General features: G+C 39.9%; 1 protein-coding gene across 1 annotated transcript in view; it reads right to left on the bottom strand.

Annotated features, from left to right (window-relative positions):
• LOC131900566 (zinc finger protein 431-like) overlaps positions 1-21878 on the bottom strand; it is a 30626-nt gene extending 8748 nt beyond the window's left edge. The window contains exon 1 of the mRNA XM_059251840.1: positions 21790-21878. Coding sequence (XP_059107823.1) covers positions 21790-21792 — 3 coding nt within the window. The 5' untranslated portion in view covers positions 21793-21878. The remainder of the gene's footprint in view (positions 1-21789) is intronic.
• Between the last annotated feature and the right edge of the window lie 1086 nt (positions 21879-22964).

The following is a 22964-nucleotide window of genomic DNA, read 5'->3' as shown; positions in this document are numbered from 1 at the left end:
CCCACTTATAAAGTAAACACACAAATGCTTATATTATATACAAACTGTATGGCCATGGCAGGCTTCTTGCTAACTGTTCTTATATCTTAAATTAACCCATTTCCATAAATCTATACCTTGCCATGTGGCTCGTGGCTTACTGGCATCTTCACATGCTGCTTGCTTGTCATGGCAGTGGCTGACAGTGTCTCCCTCCGCCTTCCTGTTCTCTCAATTCTCCTTTCTGTTAGTCCCGCCTACACTTCCTGCCTGGATACTGGCCAATCAGTGTTTTATTTATTGACCAATCAGAGCAACACATTTGACATACAGCCCATCCCACAGGACTTGACATTTTGATTTTTCTTCAAACCTTTGAAAATCACCTCTCCTACCCAAGCATCATCATGGTTATGAAATTCAATATTGACTGTAACTTGGATCTATTTCTCTTAGGGTGCTGATCTTGCCTTTAATGGCCTAATTGCACTTTTGCATTGCACATTGGCATTTTCAAAAGCCAGAGATTCAAATTATTTTTTTTCTATCTTCTGAATTTGGTATCATTCTATTTAATGCTAAGGTCTATCTTTGTAAAAAAATCAGTGAAGGTTTCTTTTCAGTCCTGTATAACTTTAGTAAATGAATCAATTTCTTTCCTACTTCTCCAATTCTGTCCCAAGCTTTCAAGGCTGCTGCATAGCATAAAGCCAGGGTGTGGTCATCATATAGAGATCACTTTCCTACATTAGCATAATCTCTCTCCAAGAAGTTGCTCTTAGGAGATTTCCATACTTCTAGCCCTACTTTGTTGTTCAATGCCCTGAGCCTCATCTTTCTACCAGGTCCCCCATTATAATTGAAGACTAGCCTCCAAAACTGCTGTAACCAAATCTCTCCAGTCTTGAGGGATAATTCTATTACAAGTTGACCACAAATTTAACATCTGCATCACAAAAGGTGAATGCATGTCATATGAGACTATTGCTTCCTTGAATCTCCTCAAATCTAACATTTACACAGGAGTCCATTCAGCTCTTACACAGCCTCAAGAATGTCTACATTTGGCAGTTCCTGTAGTGTTACTGGATAAATTAAGGTTGGCTGTTCCTCTGTAACCTTATAATGCAATGGTGAGATTGATTCTCCTTTAAATTCCTCTGTCTGGCTCTGAATATCTCTATGATCTGTTTTAATAAGTTTTTCTAAAACTTTTACCCTGGCACTCATATTAACCAATGTTTTTAATGATAAAACAAAAATGATCAAACAGACAATATTTGTAATTGACATTACATAAATCCCATCTAAATTAATTATCCTCTCATTTAATTTTTCCATTTTCAAACCATGCACCATGTAATCATGCAGAGACCTAACACTCTCCATTGTAATAGTGTTTGCATTTTTTATTGTGGGAAAAAAACCTCTCTTTTAGCTAATTCCTCCCTTTTAGAATTCCCAATTGTCTCACCAAATCTGCCAATGATAACAATTCAGATGTGAAGCTTACTGCTTCTGTGTAGAAGAGTAGAAGCCTGAGCAGATTTCAAAGCAGCTACGTAGTGTGGTAGCATCCCCAGGAGGGGGTCCTGGGAGAGCCCACAACCACTGGGAGAGAAGAAGTCAAAGAGCCAGCCATCTGCACAGGTGAATGTGGGAAAGTGGCCAAATCCTGTGGTTTTTGGAGCCCCAAAGCTATGGAGTTTGCTGCAGAAAGGCCACAACAGAAATTTAGCAGGCAGGGTAGTGACTCCATCCTTGTGCAGCTCCAGCCTGTGCCAGTGGCTCAAAGCCACAGGCAAGCAGCTTTTTTTGTAAATTCATGCCCCACAAGTTGGGCACCAGATGTAGAATGAATCCTAATTGGTCTTAATAATTAAAAACCTAGAGCCAGATACTACAATGAATGCTAAAAGATCAGTAAAGGAGCCAGTCACTTGAAAGACCTCTTACTTCCCCCAAATCCTCAGCCTGAAAGGGCTGAGCTCCTGTCTCCACCCCATCTTATCACTTCCTCTCTCAGCCCAGCCATATCACTTCCTGTGTCCTTGTCTCATGTGCTGGAATTAAAGGTGTGTGTCACCACATACTCATGTCCAGACAAGCTTTATTTGTGAGAGAACAAACAAAATATCACTACAACCCCTGACCTACATCCCCTGCACTCTGTATTCCATGCATAATGAGTTAAGTGTTGTACACATAAGGAAGTCAGAGAACAGCTTGTAAGAGTCAGTTTTTACATCATTAGTTTTTCAATCCTGGAGATTGAATTCAAGTTGTCAGGCTCAGAAGCAAGCACCTTACCCACTTGCAGGTATTCTTTTTTTCATTGGTTATGACATCATTTTTTGTTTTGGTGTCAGGGACAAGTGCTGTGGATATCGCTCTGTATGCTGTGAATGTGTTGCTCTGGTTGGTTCATAAATAAAATGCTGATTGGTCAGTAGCCAGGCAGGAAGTATAGGTGAGACAAGTAGAGAAGAGAATACTGGGAAACAGAAGGCTGAATTAGGAGACGCTGCCAGCCGCCACCATGAAAAGCAAGATATAAAGATACCGGTAAGCCATGAGCCATGTGACAAGGTATAGATTTATAGAAATGGGTTAGTTTAAGATGTAAGATCTAGCTAGCAAGAAGCTTGAGCTATTAGGCATATAGTTTTAATTAATATAAGCCTCTGTGTGTTTATTTGGGTCTGAGTGGCCTGGGTGGCACTGGAGAAAACTTCAGCTACAGACAAGGTTTCCTCATATAGACCTAACTGGTCTGGAACACTATGCAAACACCAGGTTGAACTTGCTTCCATCCTTCTACCTCTGCCTTCTGAGTCCTGGCATTAGAGTTATGCACCAGCACACACAGCTATTTTGTTTTGGGAGGATACTGTCTGAAGTAGCCCAGGTTGGCCTCAAGTTTAGTAAATCGCTGAGGTTAGCCTTGAATTTTTTCCCCTACCAAGCTTCATTTTACAGGTAGTGATATTTAAATAAATGCTGAGGCAGGGCACAGTGCCATATACTTTTAATATTAGCACTGTGGAGGCAGAGGTGAACCTATTCTACACAGCAAGTTCCAGGCAAGTGAGCAAGAGTTAGTAAGACCCTTCCTGAAGGAAAAAAAAATTAGAACTTTTTTAGGCTTGATTGTTTCTTAAATATTTAATTACATTTATTTATTGTGCATGTAAATGTATGCCCTTGTGCACATGGATCATGATGTGGGTGAGTTTGTCACATATTTTGGGTAATAAGTTGCTGTTATAGTCATTACCTGGGCATCTCCCAACAAGAAGATAATGCTCGTCAGTAAAGGCTGGGAGAAGAACTATTCCATAGAAGAACTCACAGAGGAGTATCTACTTTATGGCATGTGCACAACTACTGATTCAGAGGAAGCGTACCAACTATGATTGATTAGCACATTAGCTTGGGTTGAAAAGTGAAGGCTTGCTAGACCTTGGGAGTTCAGCTTGGTGGAAAGAGGTCATAGTCCCAAAAAATAGCTCTTCTCCAGCTACAGAAGGTCTGGGTGCTTAACACCTAATGAAACCATACAGAAACCTTACTTTCTGCCTCAGTTCTTTCTGAAATTCCCTTCTGTATTTCTTGATCAAGACTCTAGATTTTTAAAGCTAAGAATTCAGTGTTTTTAGTCTCTGGTCTAATTTGATACCTTCCCCCTTAACATTAATGATAAGTCAGAGCTCTCAGTTTAACCCCAGCATAAGAAGAAAAAAAAAAAACATAAAGAAGGGAATAGGGTGGAGGGGAGAGGGGAAACTCATAGAAATAGTTTCCAGATTACTTCTAAATAAGAAATAATTCTTGGGCCCCTTCCCCCAATCACTGGTCATTAATACCCCTTAATATTAATGGACTCAATTTGCCTATAAAAAGACACAGGCTAACAGAATGGACACAAAAACAAGATCCATCCTTCTGCTGAATACAAAAAACATACCTCAACTTCAAAAACAGACACTACCTCAGAGTAAAAGGCTGGGAAAAGACTTTCCAATCAAATGGACTTAAGAAGCAAGCTGGTGTAGCTATCCTAATATCTAATAAAATAGACTTTAAACCAAAATCAATTGAAAGAGATTGGGAAGGACATCACATATTTATCACAGGGAAAATCCAATAAGATGAAGCTTCAATTCTGAACATTTATGCCTCAAATACAAGGGCACCCACATTTGTAAAAGAAACATTGCTAAAGCTTAAATCGCACAGCAAACCCCACACACTAGTAGCAGTAGATTCCAACAGCCCACTCTCACCACTGGATAGATCTGCCAGACTGAAACTTAACAGAGAAATAAGGGACCTAACAGAAGTTATGACTCAAATGGACTTAATAGATATCTACAGAACATTCCACCCTAACACAAAAGAATATACCTTCTTCCAGCATCCCATGGAAACTTCTCTAAAATTGACCACATGCTGGCTCACAAAGCAAATCTCAACAGATACAAAAAAAAATTAGAATAACCTCCTGTATTTTATCGGACAGCCATGGCTTAAAGTTAGATTTCAACAACAACAAAAATTACAGAAAACCTACAATCTCATGGAAACTGAATAATGCCCAAATGAACCACCAATGAGTCAAGAAAGAAATAAAGAAAGAAATAAAATATTTCCTAGAATTCAGTGAAAATGAATGTACAATATACTCAAACTTATGGGACACTATGAAAGCAGTGCTAAGAGGAAAATTCATAGCACTAAATGCCCACATAAAGAAAATGGAGAAACCTCACACTAGTGACTAAACAGCACACCCGAAAGCTCTAGAACAAAAAGAAGAAAACTCACCCAGGAGGAATAGACACCAGGAAATAATCAAATTGAAGGCTGAAATCAATGAAATAGAAACAAAGAGAACAATACAAAGAATCAATGAAACAAAGAGTTGGTTCTTTGAAAGAAATCAACAAGATAGACAAGCCCTTAACAAAGTTAACCAAAAGACAAAGAGAGAGCATCCAAATTAACAAAGTCAGAAATGAACAGGGAGATGTAACAACAATGAGGAACTCCAGAGAATCATCAGGTCATACTTCAAAACCCTGTATGCCACAAAACTGGAAAATCTGAAAGAAATGGACAATTTTCTGGATAGATACCACATACCAAAGTTAAATCAAGAAAGATAAACTATTTAAATAGACCAATAACCCCTATGGAAATAGAAAGTCATTAAAAGTCTCCCAACCTGAAACAGCCAAGGACCAGATAGTTTCAATGCAGAATTCTACCAGATTTTCAAAAAAGAGCTAATTCCAATACTCTTCAAATCGTTCCACACAATAGAAACAGAAGGAACATTACCAAACTCTTTTTATGAGGCTACACTTACCCTGATAACCAAACCACACAAAGGTGCAAAAAAGAAAGAGAATTATAGACCAATCTCCCTTCATAAACATTGATGGAAAAGTACTCAATAAAATATTGGCAAACCGGATACAAGAACATATAAAAAAATTATCCACTATGACCAAGTACGCTTCATCCCAGGAATGCAAGGATGGTTCAACATATGAAAATCTGTCAAAATGTAATACACCATATAAACAAACTGAAAGAAAAAAAAAACACATGATCATTTCATTAGATGATGAAAAAGTCTTTGACAAAATCTAACACTCCTTCATAATAAAGGTCCTAGAGAGATCAGGAATACAAGGAACATACCTAAACATAATAAAGGTAATTTACAGCAAGCCAACAGCCAATATCAAATTAAATGGAGAGAAAATCAAGGCAATTCCACTAAAATCAGGAACAAGACAAGGCTGTCTAGTCTCACCTTATTTATTCAACATAGTACTTGAAGTTCTAGCTAAGCAATAAACAACCAAAGGAGATCAAAGAGATAGAAATTGGACAGGAAGAAGTCAAACTTTCACTATTTGCAGACGATATGATAGTGCACAGAAGTGACCCCAAAAATTCTACCAGGGAACTCCTACAGCTGATAAACACCTTCAGTAATGTGGCAGGATACACGCTTAACTAAAAAAAAAAATCAGTAGCCCTCCTATAGACAAATGATAAATGGACTGAGAAAGAAATCAGAGAAACACCACCCTTTACAATAGCTACAAATAATATAAAATACCTTGGGATAACACTAACTAAACAAATGAAGGACCTGCATGATAAGAACTTTAAATCTCTGAAGAAAGAAGTCAAAGAAGATATCAGAAAACGGAAAGATCTCCCATGCTCATGGATAAGTAGGATTAATGTAGTAAAATGGCAATCTTACCAAAAGCAACCCACAAATTCAATGCAATCCCCATCAAAATCCCAACATAATTCTTCATAGACTTAGAAAGAACAATAATCAACTTCATATGGAAAAACAAAAAATCCAGGATAGCTAAAACAATCCTGTACCATAAAGCCACCTCTGGAGGCATCACCATCCCTGAACTCAAGCTCTACTATAGAGCTATAGTAATAAAAACAGCTTGGTACTGGAATAAAAACCGACATGTGGACCAATGGAATCAAATTGAAGAACCTAACATTAATCTGCACATGTATGCACACCTGATCTTTGACAAAGAAGCCAAAACTGTACAATGGAAAAAAGAAAGTATCTTCAACAAGTGGTGCTGGCATGACTGGATGTCAACATGTAAAAGACTGCAAATAGATCAATATCCGTCACCATGCACAAAACTCAAGTCCAAGTGGATCAAAGACTTCAACATAAATCCAGTTACACTGAACCTGATAGAAGAGAAAGTTGGAAGTACTCTTGAATGCATTGGCACAGGAGATCACTTCCTAAATATAAGACCAATAGCACAGACACTGAGAGCAACAATTAAAAAATGGAACCTCTTGAAATTGAGAAGCTTTTGTAGGGCAAAGGACACAGTCAATAAGACAAAATGACAGCCTATAGAATGGGAAAAGATCTTCACCTACACCACATCTGACAGAGGGCTGATCTCCAGAATATATAAAGAACTCAAGAAACTTGACATCAAAATACCTAACAATTCAATTAATAAATGGGCTACAGAGCTAAAAAGATAATTCTCAACAGAAGAATTTCAAATGGTCTAAAGACATATAAGGAATTGCTCAACATTCTTAGTCATCAGGGAAATGCAAATCAAAACAACTCTGAGATACCATCTTACATCTGTCAGAATGGCTACAATAAAAAACACTGAAGATAGCTTATGTTGGAGAGGATATGGTGCAAGGTGAACACTCCTCCACTATTGGTAGGAATGAAAACTTTTACAGCCACTTTGGAAACCAGTACGGTGGTTTCTCAGAAAATTGGGAATCTATCTTCCTCAAGACCCAGCTACATTGCTCTTGAGCATATACTCAAGGAATGCTCAATCATACCACAAGGACACATGCTCAGCTATGTTCATAGCAGCATAATTCATAATAGCTAAAACCTGGAAAAAACCTAGATACCCCTCAACTGAAGAATGGATTAAAAAAAATGTGGTACATATACACAATGGAGTACTACTCAGCAGAGAAAAACAACGACATCATGAAATTTGCAGGCAAATGGATGGAACTAGAAAAAATATCATCCTGGGTGAGGTAACTCAGACTCAAAAGGACAAACATGGTAAGTACTTACTCATAAGTGGATACTAGATGTAAAGCAAAGGATAACCAGACTGCAAACCAAAGCTTCAGGGAGGCTAGCTAGCAGGGATAATCCTTGGAAGGATACACAGATCGCCCAGCAAAGGAAAAATAAATGAGTTCTACATGAGCAAACTGGAGGTGCAGGCGGTAATGGAGGGCAAGGCATGGGAAATGAGTACATAGGGGAATGGGAGGTTCAAGCTGGAACAAGGACAGAGTGGGAAAAGAAGGAAAGATATACCATGATAAATGAAGACACCTTGGGAATAGGAAGAAACAAAGTGCTAGGGAAGTTCCCAGGAATCCACAAGGATGATCCCACCTTAGACTACCTGCAATAGTCAAGAGGGTACCTGAACTGGCCTAATCTGGTGACCAGATGGCTGAATACCCTAACTGTCATCATAAAGCCCTCATCCAGTGACTGATGGAAGCAGATGCAGAGATCCATGGCCAAGCACCAGGCTAAGCTCCAGGAGTCCAATTGATGAGAAAGGGGAGGGATTCTATGAGCAAGAGACATAGAGATCATGATAGGAAAATGTACTCATGAACTGTGGACCCCCACAGTACAGGACTAGGCCCTCTGGATAGGGGAGACAGTTGTTTAGCTTGAACTGTCTGGGGGCGTCCCCAGGCAGTGGGATCAGGATCCATCCCTGGTGCATGAACTGGCTTTTTAGAGCCCAGTGCCATGGTGGGACACCTTTCACAGCCTTGATGCAGGGAGGAGGGTCTTAGACCTGCCTCAACTGAATGTACCAGGCTCTGCTGACTCCCCATGGGAAACCTTTCCTCGGAGAAAGTGGGAAGGGGAAGGCTGGGCAGTGGGAGGAGGGAGGAGAGGGGGGGTCTGTGGTAGGTATGTAAAATGAATAGAAAATTTAATAAAAGAAAAAAAAAGTGAAGGCTCATATAACCCACCAAGGTCTCTGTATAGAATTAGCATATAAAAGGACACACGGAGTGTGCAGACACATCAGTAGGCAAGCTACTGGCTACCTATGCGACTTTATAATTTAATATTCTGACTTTAGAGAATATTCAGGAGCATGGTGGGCCATGCTTGTTACTTAGAATTGCACTGTGCCAGGTAGGCCGACCACCAGGATATGCCTGTATTTGCACCTATAGTTCCTCCCTCTATATCATTTTGCTTTCCTGAGAGCAGAGCCACATGATCAATTGCCCCAGCCAGCAGGGCTTCAACGGGTACTCGACCACCCTAAGGACGGAATGTAGGGACAGGAGACACAAAAGAAATACACCAAGTCAAGATTCTGATCAAGGTGCAACTTTATTTTTCTCCAGGAGGGTTTATATAGTTCCTGCAGGATGGGGGGAGCAAGAAGCTGTTATCTGCATAGGGTGAGGCAAGCTAACAGGATGTTTGTGTAGGATGTTTATGCAGGATGTTGACAGGGTGAAAAGGTCAAGGGCTCTGACTCAATGTCCTGTTGCTAGGCAACCTAACCGTAAGATGTTCTAGTTCCCTGTCTTATCGGGGATCTGTATTTTTCCACTAACTAGAGATTCTGTCCTTGTCCCTGACAATCAATGAACAGAATATACTAACAAATATTACAACTAAAGAGATACTAGCATAGGTCAAATAAAACTAGTGCCACTGACAACTAACCTGGTGACAGTTTCCTCAGCACTCTTACTGGAACCCCCTTTACAGATGTATTCCCCATTTATTGAAAATAACCCTGAAGCATGAGGTGAGGAATTTGATAATGTATCTAATCTTAAATTCCCTGATTTAAGAACTGATAATTAAGGTCTGATTTAATTTCCTGATAAGGACTCATGAGAAGCTATGAAAATGGTAACTTTACAAACTAGGCAAGCCAGGACTCAATTCTTTCTCAAACTCATGAGCTGCACTTGATATTTCCAGTGCTATATCAGCAAAACAAAAATATTTAATACCTAATTACACACTAACCTATCTATTTAAAATTCTAGAAGGCAAAATGGAAATGAAGAGTCCTTGTATAATATCTTGAGAGGGAAAAAAACTACAGCTATTTGAATACAGGCTAAAAATGGCTACTCATTTCTATCAGAACTTGGAAAACAGAAGGTGGAGTCACATGCTAATGGTGATTATATAATGGCTGGACAGTTATAGCTCATGAATGGGCCTAAGTTGCATGTGATACTATTGTCACAAGTTGTAAACAACTGCTAAAAAGACCAGAAAGCAGAAGGTGATGGGTGGTTGAAAATGGCTTTCCCTTCCAAGATGACATTGGCTGGGGTCAAATATCTTCAAATTCCAGCACACCAAACATCTGGCAATTTCAAAACATAAGTTTATGTTTATTTACACCATCTTACTTGTGAACATGAATATAGCCATGATGACCATGACCAAGAATTCTATAGTGACTCTTGCTGTTTTTGAGGGTGCATTGAGTGGGTGCTCTTTGGTTGGCAAGTTCATTATTAGAAAAGAAAAGCTAGGTAAAACCATATTCCAAGGGTACTGGCTCATCAGCTTCAGAAACCTGCAGTGGCTGCAGAGAAGGTTCACCTGTTAAAATTATGTGCTGCTCTTACATCTTGCACAGGACCTTTGGCTGGTTCCCAACATACAAGATGGTTTTGTCACATGCCTATAACTCCAACTCCAAGGGATCTGACCCCCTTCTCTGGCCTCTGAGAGAACTAGGAAAGCATGCACATATATGCACAAATAAAAATAAAATAAACAAATAAAGCTTAACAGAAACTGAAATGAAAGCTATGGGAAAAGCCCTTACAATGTTAAAAAGAAACATGCTATGAAAATAGTGTATTTTCTTGAGCTCTAGAATGCAGTTTTCTTCTTAGTAATCTATCATCTTGTCATATTTTATGTAACCATTACATAAATGGTATAAATATGGCCAGGTATGGTGAACTATGCCTTTACCTCTAACCCTCGAGAGCAGAGGCAGATGGATCATTTGAGTTCAAGGCCAGCGAGGACTACACAATGAGACCTGGTCTCAAAACTAAAAAATGATGTTTGAGGAATGGAGATGACAAACAGAAACTCTTTGTTCTAAGGAGACTATTCTCTTGAATGTAATCCCTGAAGGTTAATAATGTATCATGGGAATTAATTTTTTTCATATAGATGATCCTCATAATTATTTGAATGCTTTTATATTGATAAAAGAATCAACTTTTAGATGTTTGACAAAATAAACCTGTTGATTAATTTAGTACTTGGATTTTTGGCTGAAGAGATGGCTCAGCTTTTAAGAGAAGATACTGTTTTTGTAAGAAACTCAAGTTGAATTTCATCACATATATCACACAGAGAGACCTTGACTCAAAAAAGAGTACACAGATATCCCTTTCTTAAGGTTTTTTGTTTGTTTGTGTGTTTTTGAGACAGGCTGTCACTGTGAAGCACTAGCTGTCCGGGAACTCACTATGTAGATCAAGATGCCCTCAAACTCACAGATGTTTGACTCCCTAAATCTGTTGACAAGTGAATAATAATGAAAAGTAGACCATGAACAGTTAGAAATGGAGGTGGTGTTTATAAGCACTACTGTTAGGCAACATCATTGGTTCCCATCTTCCTGAGTGTGGAGACAAAACAAACACAGTCAAGACACAAGAGCTAAGAAAGACTGCTTACCTTCAGCGGGTGAGGAGAGCACAGCACTGATTGTTAAAGCTATACTTTTCTTCAGCAAAGAAAGCATGGGGATTTTACTGAGGGGACACATTTATGTAGATGTCTGCCTATTCCTAAGTCTGCTCAGTTAACAGGTCCACTTCTGAACATGGCTACAATGTAAAAGCAGAAACACTGAGGGTAATCCTGGCTCAAAGTCATGCAGCAACATATATGAAATATAAAAATTATAGACAAAACTGCTTCTAGAATGTTCAACATCTACAATGGTCTTAGCTGAAATCAAGTAAATGATACTGTGAAAGTAGATTGCTTAGAAGCCAATACTAGCTGTTAATTAAAATATACGATCCGATAATAGATGTACCAACGCCAAAATTCCCATAAATACTAAGGGCAGAGAACACAAATACATAAAACTGTCAGGGGTCATATGAGAGAAAGAGCAAGCAGCTTTGGAACTCATGGAAAATGGCCCATTGGTTTGCATAGACATGCTGGGTGGCCCTTGGAGAGGCAGAGCCTAGAGGATTACGTGTCCTGAGGACCTCATGCCATTATTGAGCATAGCTCTGCTTCTTGCCCTCATGGTCATCACATCCCCTATAATTGATGAGTTGTAGGAGAACTCTAAGCAGGCTTCTAGCCCCTCACTGGGCAGTGTTACTGGTACTTAAAATAGTAGTGACTGACTTTTTCTAAGCATTGCTGCTGGAGCAGAATGAATTCAACTACCACCCTTAGAAAGAATTTAGAGATGTAGATTGTTAGTACAGTGAGGTTAAAATGGTTTTTTTTTGGGGGGGGCGGGGGCTGGAGAGATGGCTCAGAGGTTAAGAGCACTGGCTGCTCTTCCAGAGGTCCTGAGTTCAATTCCCAGCAACCACATGGTGATTGACAACCATCTATAATGAGATCTGGCGCCCTCTTCTGGTGTGTAGGCATACATGCCAGAACACTGTATACATAAAAAAAATCTTTTTAAAAGAAGATGCTTTTGTTTAAGGCTTTGGTGTAGAAAATCTCAGGGAACAATTTAAAGTTTACATAGGCACACTTTTGTTAGTTGAGCAAAGACTTGTTGAAGTCAAGGAACAAGAACAAAGGCAGGGGCTGGAGAGATGGCTCAGCGGTTAAGAGCACTGGCTGTTCTTCCAGAGGTCCTGAGTTCAGTTCCCAGCAACCATATGGTGGCTCACAACCATCCATAGTGAAATCTGGTGCCCTCTTCTGGCCTGCAGGTGTATATGCAGACAGAACACTGTATACATAATAAATAAATAAATCTTTAAAAAAAAAAAAAAAAGAACAAAGGCAGCCTGGTTATTACTAGCTGGCATGCCTTTCTTGTTAAAGATGGGGTGGTGATCAAGGGTGATGGTTAATCTCTTGTACCCATTTTTGCCTTTGACTTCCTGATATGATTTAATAAAAAAAGTTGATGAGTAGGTGTACCCTCTGAGGACTTAAAGTGGAGATGACTGTTTTTTATATATAAAGGTTTAGACCTGTGATTCTTTTAAGATGTTTTATAAGATTACTTTTTGAGATAATACAATGATCGAGTCTTTCTAGGTAACCACAAAATGCAGCCTACCAGTAAAAGAATTGGCTGAGAATACCACTGCACTTGCTTACACTATGCTAATGTGTATGTAACAAGTTGCTTAGACTTGAATGTATGTGCTAAGACATGAATGTATATGGGTCCTTTGGAAGATTTGTTTTTCACCTATAATATCTAAAACATTTAATCATGTAAGGGTATTAGGAAATATGTTGTCTTTAATTTCTACTCATTGTTATCATTCACTTGAAGAAAGATAGAATGTAATTGCACTGTAACTTTATTACTTGAAATATTTTATTGAAGGAAATAAGCTATGGGGAAAAAATAAAGTCAGACCGTGATGTGTTGAAGATGTGTGTGTGTGTGTGTGTGTGTGTGTGTGTGTGTATTCTCTTTTTTGCCAGTGCCAGAGAATTCAGTTTTGCTCTCTTAGAGAAGTCTATTGTGTGATTAGCCACCACCAACTCCACACTTCCTATTCAGTACCTGACCTGCTAAGAGCTGGTCTCTCGGCAGAAAAAATGTCACAGAAAACTCATATCTCAGAACTGTGGATTCCATTCTGACACAAACACCTCTGCTGTGCTATTCTAACCTCAGAACAAGGCTGATTCGCCTCTGAGCAGACTGGCTCAGAGGAAGACGATAGTGACTTCAATGCAGCACCAGAAAGAGGTCATTCTAAATAGCCCCGTTAACTGTCTGTCTCTTGAGTAACCAACACCAGTCTGACCCCTAGTGACCTAGGCTGCACTGGACAGGAAACATAGTCAAGAATGGACAACATGGGCTGCAGGAATAGCTCAGTAGTTTACAGCACAGAATGCCCTTCTAGAGCACACAGGTTCTATGCCCAGGACCCACATGGCAGCTATCAACTGTTGTGTAACTCTAGTTTAGGGTATTTGACTCCCATTCAGGCCTCCCTGGCCAATGAGCATGGACACAGTACCCAGACCAGTATACAGGCAACAACAAAAAAATCAATGCACATGAAATTTTTAAAAACTAAAAAAGAATATAGAGACAATTCACACCATAAAACTTCTTTTTCAGTGTGGGTGTGTTAGTCCATGCCTTTAATCCCAGCACTCCAGAGGCAGAAGAAGGGTCAGAAGATTCTCTGTAAGTTCAAGGCTGCTCTGATCTATATAATGAGTTCCAGGAAAGCCAGGCCTATGTAGAGAGCCCATGTCTCAAAACAAAAGAAAAAAACAAACAAACAAACAAAAAACTTATTTACTTATTTATTTATTTTTTTAGCAAAATGATATGATGTCCCCCTAGCAATCTGGATAGGAGCTTCTTACAGGTTTTCTGCTGGATAAAATCTGAACAACCAGCACACTGTGACACTGAAACACTGCCTGGAGGCCTGCACAGAAATCTCCTGTAAAACCAGGCACCAGGATCGCAGACTCCCCTGAAAGTTTTTCTCTACTGTCTGACCTCACTGTGGGTGTACTGTAGCTTATATAATAGTGCTACCTTGTCTGTTTATCTTCTTGTTTTAAAATTATGTTAATTTATTGTGTATGTGGGTGCACACCTGCCTCTCGGGGCATATGCCTCAATGTCAGGGGATAACTTGCAGGAGTTATTTTCTTTTTGTACTTACGAGTTTGCTTGTGTGGGGATGTGCACACCTGCACACAGCACAGTGCACAGGGTGTGATCGGGGGAGAGCTCACAGGAACTGATTCTCTTCTTCAGCAAATGAGGCCAGGACATAAAACTCATGTCATCAGGCTTGGTGGCAAGTGTCTTTACCTGGTGAGCCATCCTGTGAGTCCAATGTCTGCTTTTACCTGACTCTGGTGGATACATTCACTGCCCATGTCACCACACTGTCACTGCCATTACACATAGAGCTTAACTACTGTTTCCATTATTACATTCTTTATCAGTTTATATACTTATGTCAAATACATGAACTTGAGAAAATTCACAAACAATATAATGCTATTCAATAACAACCATTAGGGAAGGTTAACAAGATGGTTCAGAGTAAAAATGCCTAAGCCAAACCTGAGGACCTAGGTTCCATGCCCATTATCCACAAGGTAGGAAAGAGTGGGTTCCTGGAAGTGTCCTCTGACCTCCATGCTTGCAGAGTAGCATGTGCATGTAAACACACACACACACACACACACACACACACACACACACAGAAAACTATATCCTTCCACCATCCTACCATGAGAGGAAGTTTCCTGTCCACCTTCTGTGTCTTATGACCTTTCCTTCAGAGGTGATGCTGTTCCCATGACTCTCCATACTGTCATGTGAACACCTATGGACACAACTTGATAGCCTAGTGAGAGGTTTGGAAGTATTTGATGGTTTTACAAAAAGGAAGAACATGACATTCAAAAGAGCACAGCACAGTTTATTCCAGTGAAAAAGCATTACATAGGTCCACATAGTCAACAACAGCAGCCTTCTGTGACTTAGTTTCTACAGCAAAGAATGGTATGCACAGTCTTGTCTAAGCAACTGGCAATCACACTGCTGTAAGCATTAATTTAGATTTCCAAAATATATTGAGACAAAAGAGGCCAGCCTGAAACCATACAATATGAGCACAAATTTACTACATTTAAGATGGTATGCATAGATATATAATTCTAAAATTGAGTACAATCTGGCCCCTGAAACTTCAAAGCCAATTAATTCTGTGAGGCCCTGATGCGAGAAGTTTGAAAAACAAAATATATATTATACACCTTTAGATTTAACTTTTTCCCTCAATTAATTAATTAGTTTAACTTATTTATTTATTTATTTATTTATTTATTTATTTATTTATTTATTTATTTATTTTTTGGTTTTTTGAGACAGGGTTTCTCTGTGTAGCTTTGCGCCTTTTCTGGAACTTACTTTGTAGACCAGGCTGGCCTCGAACTCACAGAGATCCTCCTGGCTCTGCCTCCCAAGTGCTGTGATTAAAGGCATGTGCCATCACCACCCGACAAACTTATTTATTTTTTAGATAAAGCCCCACTATTCCATGTGGGCTGGCCTGGAAAATACTATGTAGGACAAGATGTCCTTGAAATTATAGACATTCATCTACCTCTACCTCCTAAATGCTGGGACTTAAGTATATGCCACCACCACCTGCAACTAATTTTTTTTTAACATAGGGTCTCATAGGAATTAGGGCAGTGGTGGCTACATAATTGACACTATAATAAGGAGGTGTCAATGGTGAACCAAACAGTTTAAACTGGTGGTTTTTAACTTGTGTGAATTGTATCTAATAAGGCAAAAATTCCATAATGAATCTCTGATGTTACTATTTCATTTCACTGAAACTCTTTGCTTATAAATCCCAAGAAAAGAAGAAACTTAAAAGTACAATTCCTGTGCCAACAAGATTCCTTAAAGATACTTGCAGCCAAGACTAATGAACTGAGTTCAACTCTTGTAATTCATAGCGTACCAACTCATGGACACTCTCCTCTGACCTCTATATGTGCACTGTTGCATGTACAGCTATTTCCCACCCTGCAACATGTGTGTACACATATATGCCCACCTAGAATAAATTAATAAATATAAATATATAAAATTCTTACCCCTGTACTAATTACTGTCGTTAATACTAACATTCCTGACACATCAACCCCAACGCACCAAGATGAATTCTGAACTCAATGTTCAGAAAGTCTGGACTCTTTTCCTTTTATCCATTTGTTCATTTATTTTTACAAAGGACATCACAGTGTAATCTAAAGTGTCCTGAATTTCCAATATACTCCTGACTGGTTGGATCTCATAGAATCATCCTGCCTCGGTGTTCTAAGTGGTAAGATTACAGGCTTGAACCAAAATGTGCAGTTTCCATCTCTTGAAACAAACTAATAGATTTTATCATTATGTATTTCCTAAAAGACCCCAGATAGCCAATATCAATTTTGGCATGAACCCCTTGATGGCCAAGTGATGCACATTAACATTGTTTCAGCAACAGAGGGATATGCAGAGACAGGCATCAAGGCTAACATTTAATATAAGCCATGGGTGGGGGCTGAGGCCCTGTGGTAGACTGCTGGCCTAGGATGCACAGCATCCTCGTTTCTGAGAGACCAGCCTGACTCCATCTTAAGAATGGAAGCATCTTTGTTATAAGGTCAGCATAAGTTAATGTGTTAGCAGCAACTTTCCAGTTGACCAAGCTTTAACCTGTGTCTGGAACTTGACATGCTCCTCACTCTATGGACTTTGGCTGACACCTTGATTGTATCCTGACAAAATGTTCTATCAAATAATTTTGGAATGTTCAGCCAAGTTCCTAAGTAAAGAAATGCCCCTGGAAATTCCCCAATCAAGGACTCCACACCCCCTGGTCTTGCAGTTTTCTGAACTCCTTCTCCTGTGTTTGATGCTATTTTCTCAAAGCCAGCTTTAGGGAGATAGCCCTGTCTAACAGAAAATACAGCTTACTTAATTAGACCAAATAAGCTGGGTAACAGTCTTTTCTGTCTTTAGATGGGATTAACAGTTCCATCCCCAGAATGACATAAACTAGGTATGGCAGCTCATGCCTGCCATCCCAACAAGAGGAAACAGCAGTGGGAGGCTTTGAAATTTGAGGTTATCCTGAGTTTGAGGCCACCCTGGGTTACCTCAGACCTGTCTCAGAACAAACAAAGAAGAAAAACCAGTTGGAAGAGAAAGACTGGTAATCTTTCCCCACCAGGACATGTTACACCATGTAACAAACCACACATGTAAAAAAATCCCCAAGATAAATGGGAGATGACAGGCATTATGTAAATAACCTATAAAGGACCAGAGCTGGGGGGAGAGCAGGCTCACAGGGAAAATCACGCTTACTGTGCAAAGCATGAGGCCCTGAGTCCAACACTGAGTAGGCTGAGTAGATCCTGTCCTGGCCCCCATGACCTACCTCCCTGTGATGGCTATTCTTGGTTATCAACTTGACTACATCTGGAATTAATAAATTCCAAAAATGGAGGGCACACCTGTGAGGGTTTTTTGCCTAATTTGAAATAGGTAGATACACTCATCTTTATCTTTGAGGTAGGAAGACAAATTTTGAATTTGTCATTCTGGGGATGGAACTGTTAATCCCATCTAAAGACAGGGCAACATCTGCTGGAAGCTGATATAAAAATAAAGGAAGTTTTTGCTATCTGCCTGCTTATGTTTGCCTTGCTAGCAAGTCAATTTCTTCACATGAATTAAAGCCTACTTCTTTAGAACTCCAGTCTATACTGAAAACCAACCGATATATAGAGCTTTATGAACTGAGCAAATATTGTATTCTTGGAGACTTTCTGTTTACAGACAGCCATTGTTGGATTAGCTGGAAGTGTAGCCTGTAAGAATTTCTAATAAGTTATATATATAAATATATATATGAAATATATTTTAAGTATTATTATATATGTATATGTTATATATAAGTATACATATATTCATTACATAAGTTTTGTTCCTCTAGAGAGCTCTGACTAATACATATTTTGGCACCAGAACTAGTTCTAGAATGATAATTCTCAACCATCATAATGCTGCAACCCTTTAATACTTCACATTGTAGTGACCACTCATCTATAAAATTACTTTTGTTGTTACTTCAAAACTATAATTTTGACTGTTATAAAATAAATATATTTGGAGATAGAAGTATGTAAAAGTGGTCACAACCCACAGGCTGAGAACTACTGTTCTAGAACAACAAAAGTGTAAGGATGAATATTTTAAGTATCTGGAATAAGCTTTTCAGTTTGCCAACATCTACTATTACTGAAGCCTCTCCAGTTACTGAAACCTCTCCTTGGAGCCTAGAGAGTACTGAAAGCTCATGGTGTGAACTATATTACAAACTTAAGGAGATAAACACATTTGATTACCCTGATTTACCAATTCTGAGTGGCAAAATTTAGTGTATTTGCTCCACCCATGACCTTGGGATATAGGGCCTGAAGGAGGCAGTGCTTCCTGTCATTGTACAAGACCTCTTGTAAGTCTAACCAGACTTAAGGCAAAGCAGGTTTCTAGAGGGGAGTTAGAAGGAGTATTCCATAAGGAAAAGTATTATACCACTAAAGAGCTTAATGAGTTCACTAATTCATTCAAGCAGAAGTTTGGGGAATATGTGTGGAAATGGATTTTAAAGGTATTAGATAATGGTGGAAGGGACATAAAACTTATCAGGTAGAGTTTATTAATGTGAGATGAGAGGAGATTCTAGGTTTAATATGGAAGCTTGTGCAGTTTTCTTTAAAAAGTGACAAAAGTTTGATTAAATGGTTGGCTGAAACATTTGTCAAAAGATAGCCTACTGAAAAGGAGTTAGAGACTTCTGATATCCTGGGGCTTAGTGTTGATGAAGGGATTGTAGAGCTCAGGCAAACTGCAATGCTAGAGTGAGTATGCTGTGTGAAACCTAATTCTCCACAATGGGAAGGCCCAGAAGACAAGCCCTTCGCTGATCCTATAAGATGCCAATTGTTGAGCAGAGCACCTGCACATTTGAAGAGTTTTGTCGTCATCCTTTTTCTTGTGCCAGAACTTAGGTTGTAGATGTTATTGCTCAGCTCATGAGTTAAATGCAATGGGTTTAACTGGGCGCCAAGGTAGCAAGGCCCAGGTGGCAGCACTGAATCTCCAAAGGCAAGGTGATCATAGTTACTGTAATGGGCAGGACAGACAAAGTAATGTCCATAATGGTCTAGCCCCTAATAGTCAGCAGAGGCAAAGTAAATTTCATGGTGACATAACTAATATGGACCTTTGGTACTGGCTAATCGATCATGATGTTTCCAGGCATGAAATAGACAAGAAGCCTACTGAGCTTTTGTTTGATCTATATAGGCAGTAAAATTCTCAAACAATTGAAAGAAAGGCAACATTTGATTGGGGCAAAATGGAATCTTGGCCCATGAATCAGCTTCCAGGTTGAGCCAGTTTGGAGACCCTAAACCCTTTGTATGAAGGGATGGCCAGCTTCCCTGAGGAAGGACCTTGATAAAAAATACTTAAAATTTTACTGTTAGCCGGGCGGTGGTGGCGCACGCCTTTAATCCCAGCACTCGGGAGGCAGAGCCAGGCGGATCTCTGTGAGTTCGAGGCCAGCCTGGGCTACCAAGTGAGTTCCAGGAAAGGCACAAAGCTACACAGAGAAACCCTGTCTCGAAAAACCAAACAAAAATAATAATAATAATAAAAAAAATTTTACTGTTATTAGCCTACTCCAATTTTTTGCAGAGGGACCTATGACCCTTCAAGAGAGCAACTTTACACTGGGGCAAAGGAAACAATCAGACCTTCCGGGATCCATTGAATTAATGTTGATTCTAGGAGACCCCAAGAAACATTGCTGCTCTGCAGTTAAAGGAGTGGCTTATGGTCAGGTAATTAATGGCATTTTGGCTGAAGTCTGACCCATAGAAGGTCTGATGCACTGGTTCTCAACCTGTGAGTTGCAACCCTTTGGGGGCCAGATGACCATTTCACAGGGGTCGCCTAAGACCATCCTGGATATCAGCTACTTACATTATGATTCATAACATTAGCAAAATTACACTTTGAAGCCACAACAAAAATTATTTTCTGATATGAGGTCACTATAACATAAGGGTCACAGCATTAGCAAGGTTGAGAAACCCTGGACTAGTGGGTCCCCACACTCATCCTGTTGGTATTTTCCCAGTCCTAAAATGTATACTTGGGATAGACATATTTAGAAGTTGGCAGAATTCTCACACTGGTTCCCTGACCTGTTGTGTAAGGGCTATTATGATTGCATAAGCTAAGTGGAAGCCTTTAGAGTTGCTTCTGACAAGAAAATGAATGAATCAAAACCAGTTGCAGAAATTAGTGGCAACATCAAGGAAAAGATGCAGGAGTGTGGTTCCCAGCACAATCTCCTTTAACTCTCCTATCTACCAGTGCAGAAGACAACGGATCATGGAGAATGACAGCTGACTATGGAACAGTCAACCAGGTAGCGATCTTGATAGCAGCTGCTGTACCACTTGTGCTGTCCTTCTGTGAGCAGATAAACACCTCTCCTGTTTCTTGGTATGGAGCTATTGATCTAGCAAATGCCTTTTTGTAGTTAATAAGAATCAGGAAACTCAATAAAAGGAGAGAAATTCCAGGATTGTGGACTCAATATCATACCAGTACAGAATATGAGTTAAAGATTCAATAAAAGTCTAACACAAAGTCTAACGATTTATACTAAAAAGTACATAAAATCGATAACAAAAGGTAATCATGAATAAAAAAAAAAAAGATCAACACAAGACTGAATAAATAGCACATACAGTGACACCATAGGACTTCAAATTTTCTCATACACCTGCGATAAACACTGTACTACTGTCTGGGAAAGAATAAAGAGATCGACAAAATCTAATAGAAAAGTTAGGAAAAAAAAAAAAAAACCACAATATACAGTCAATTTTGACACATGAGGCCAGGAAACCCAGTAAGTCTGGCCTTACTGGAACACGTGACTGGACCATCCTGACATCCACATGCAAATGTGTTAATGACAGATTTTTTACTCCCTGCATAGAATTAACTGCAGACGGATCCTACACCTGAATGTTCCGTGTCAAGTGCAGAACTTCTAGAACATACTGCAGAAACCAGGGCTCTCCAAGTTCAGCAAAATTCACTTCCCTGACAAGAATAAACACAGCACATGCCTGCTATTTCCTGGTGGTTTCAACAAGGATGTTTCTAGCCACAGTCATCCTTCCTCCTCCGAGCCCCACTCCCCATCATGTCCTATGCAGCTGCAGACCTCGGATGGAAGTTATTCAGAGGCACCAGGACCTGGGAGTTGTAGGGACAGCAGGGACCTCGCAGAACTCACGGGACCTCACGAGGCTCCGGTTTCCACAGACCTGGGATCCCACCGATCCTCCACTCGTAAAGGCAGCATCCCTTCACTCACCATGGCGTAGATTCCGAGCTTGTCGGTTCTCTTCACAGCTCTCGGTAGTGGGTGACAGCGCAGCACACGGATTCACAAGAACCTCCCGAGCCTGCAGCATGGCGGGCCGGAAATGCCCTCCCCACACTGACTGGAGGGTGGCTCTATAGGTGCTGATTTGCTAATGAGGCCTGAGTGACAGGAGCAGCTCCCTTTGGGACAGAGTGCAGTCAAAAGACACAGCACAGTGGTTCCCACCCTAAGCACAGAACTATCCCAGACCTGCAGAGATTAGCGTTGCGGCAAAACTTGCATCTGGACTGCAAAGTCTTCCCCGCGGTATTCTTGCCCATACTGGGCACTTCCCTTTCTTCCTTCTGGGCATATACAAATCTAGCACATACAGATCATTACTCAATGTGCAGTGGAGTGATTCTCCTGCCTCAAAGTTGAAAGGTGCCCCAGACCACCCACATCAAATTTAAACCACCTGATGTATATTCACGAGGTATTAGCAATTTCAATAAGGCAGGACTAGGATTGCTCACACCTCTCTCAGCTGCATATTGCTTTCCAAAACAGGAACACTTTCCCAACTTTCTGTGTAAGGATTGGAGTGCTTTTACTTTCAATTACTCACTAGTGCTTGTTTCTATTATTTAATTAAATGTATATGCCACTATGGAAAAACATGTTTTCCGTGTCTGGACTGTCCTGTTGATTGTATACAGCTTGAACTCATGAGAACTTTACTCATGTAAACTTTCTTAACCCTCCGATTAAGTTGTCTGGGGCTACGAATAGAGTTGGCTATTGAATGAGACTTTAGTCCACCTCATTCACCTGCTCCTTGTCTCCCCCCCCCCCCCCCCGTTCCATTGCCTCTAGTGGGGTCACAGGAGTGTGTCAACACAACCTCCAAACTTTTGTTTTAAAAGATAGAGTCTCACACAATCCAACACTTTTGGAATTAGAGCAGTGGTGGCTATATAAAGTAGTGTCAATGGTGAACAAAACAGTTTAAAATGGGGACTTTCACTTGTGTCAATTATATTTTAATAAGGTTTAAAAAAATACCATGATGAATCACTGACCTTAATATTTTTCACACAAACTCATTGCTCATGAATTTTGAAGTTTCAACGCCTGTGCCAGGAAGATTGCTTAAAGGCACTTGAATACAGTACCAACTCAAG

This window comes from Peromyscus eremicus, unplaced genomic scaffold (assembly GCF_949786415.1).
Source record: "Peromyscus eremicus unplaced genomic scaffold, PerEre_H2_v1 PerEre#2#chr22_unloc_1, whole genome shotgun sequence".
NCBI classification, from domain to species: Eukaryota; Metazoa; Chordata; class Mammalia; order Rodentia; family Cricetidae; genus Peromyscus; species Peromyscus eremicus.
The sequence above is the reverse complement of the archived record's forward strand: the minus strand, read 5'-3'. Positions and strand labels throughout refer to the sequence as shown.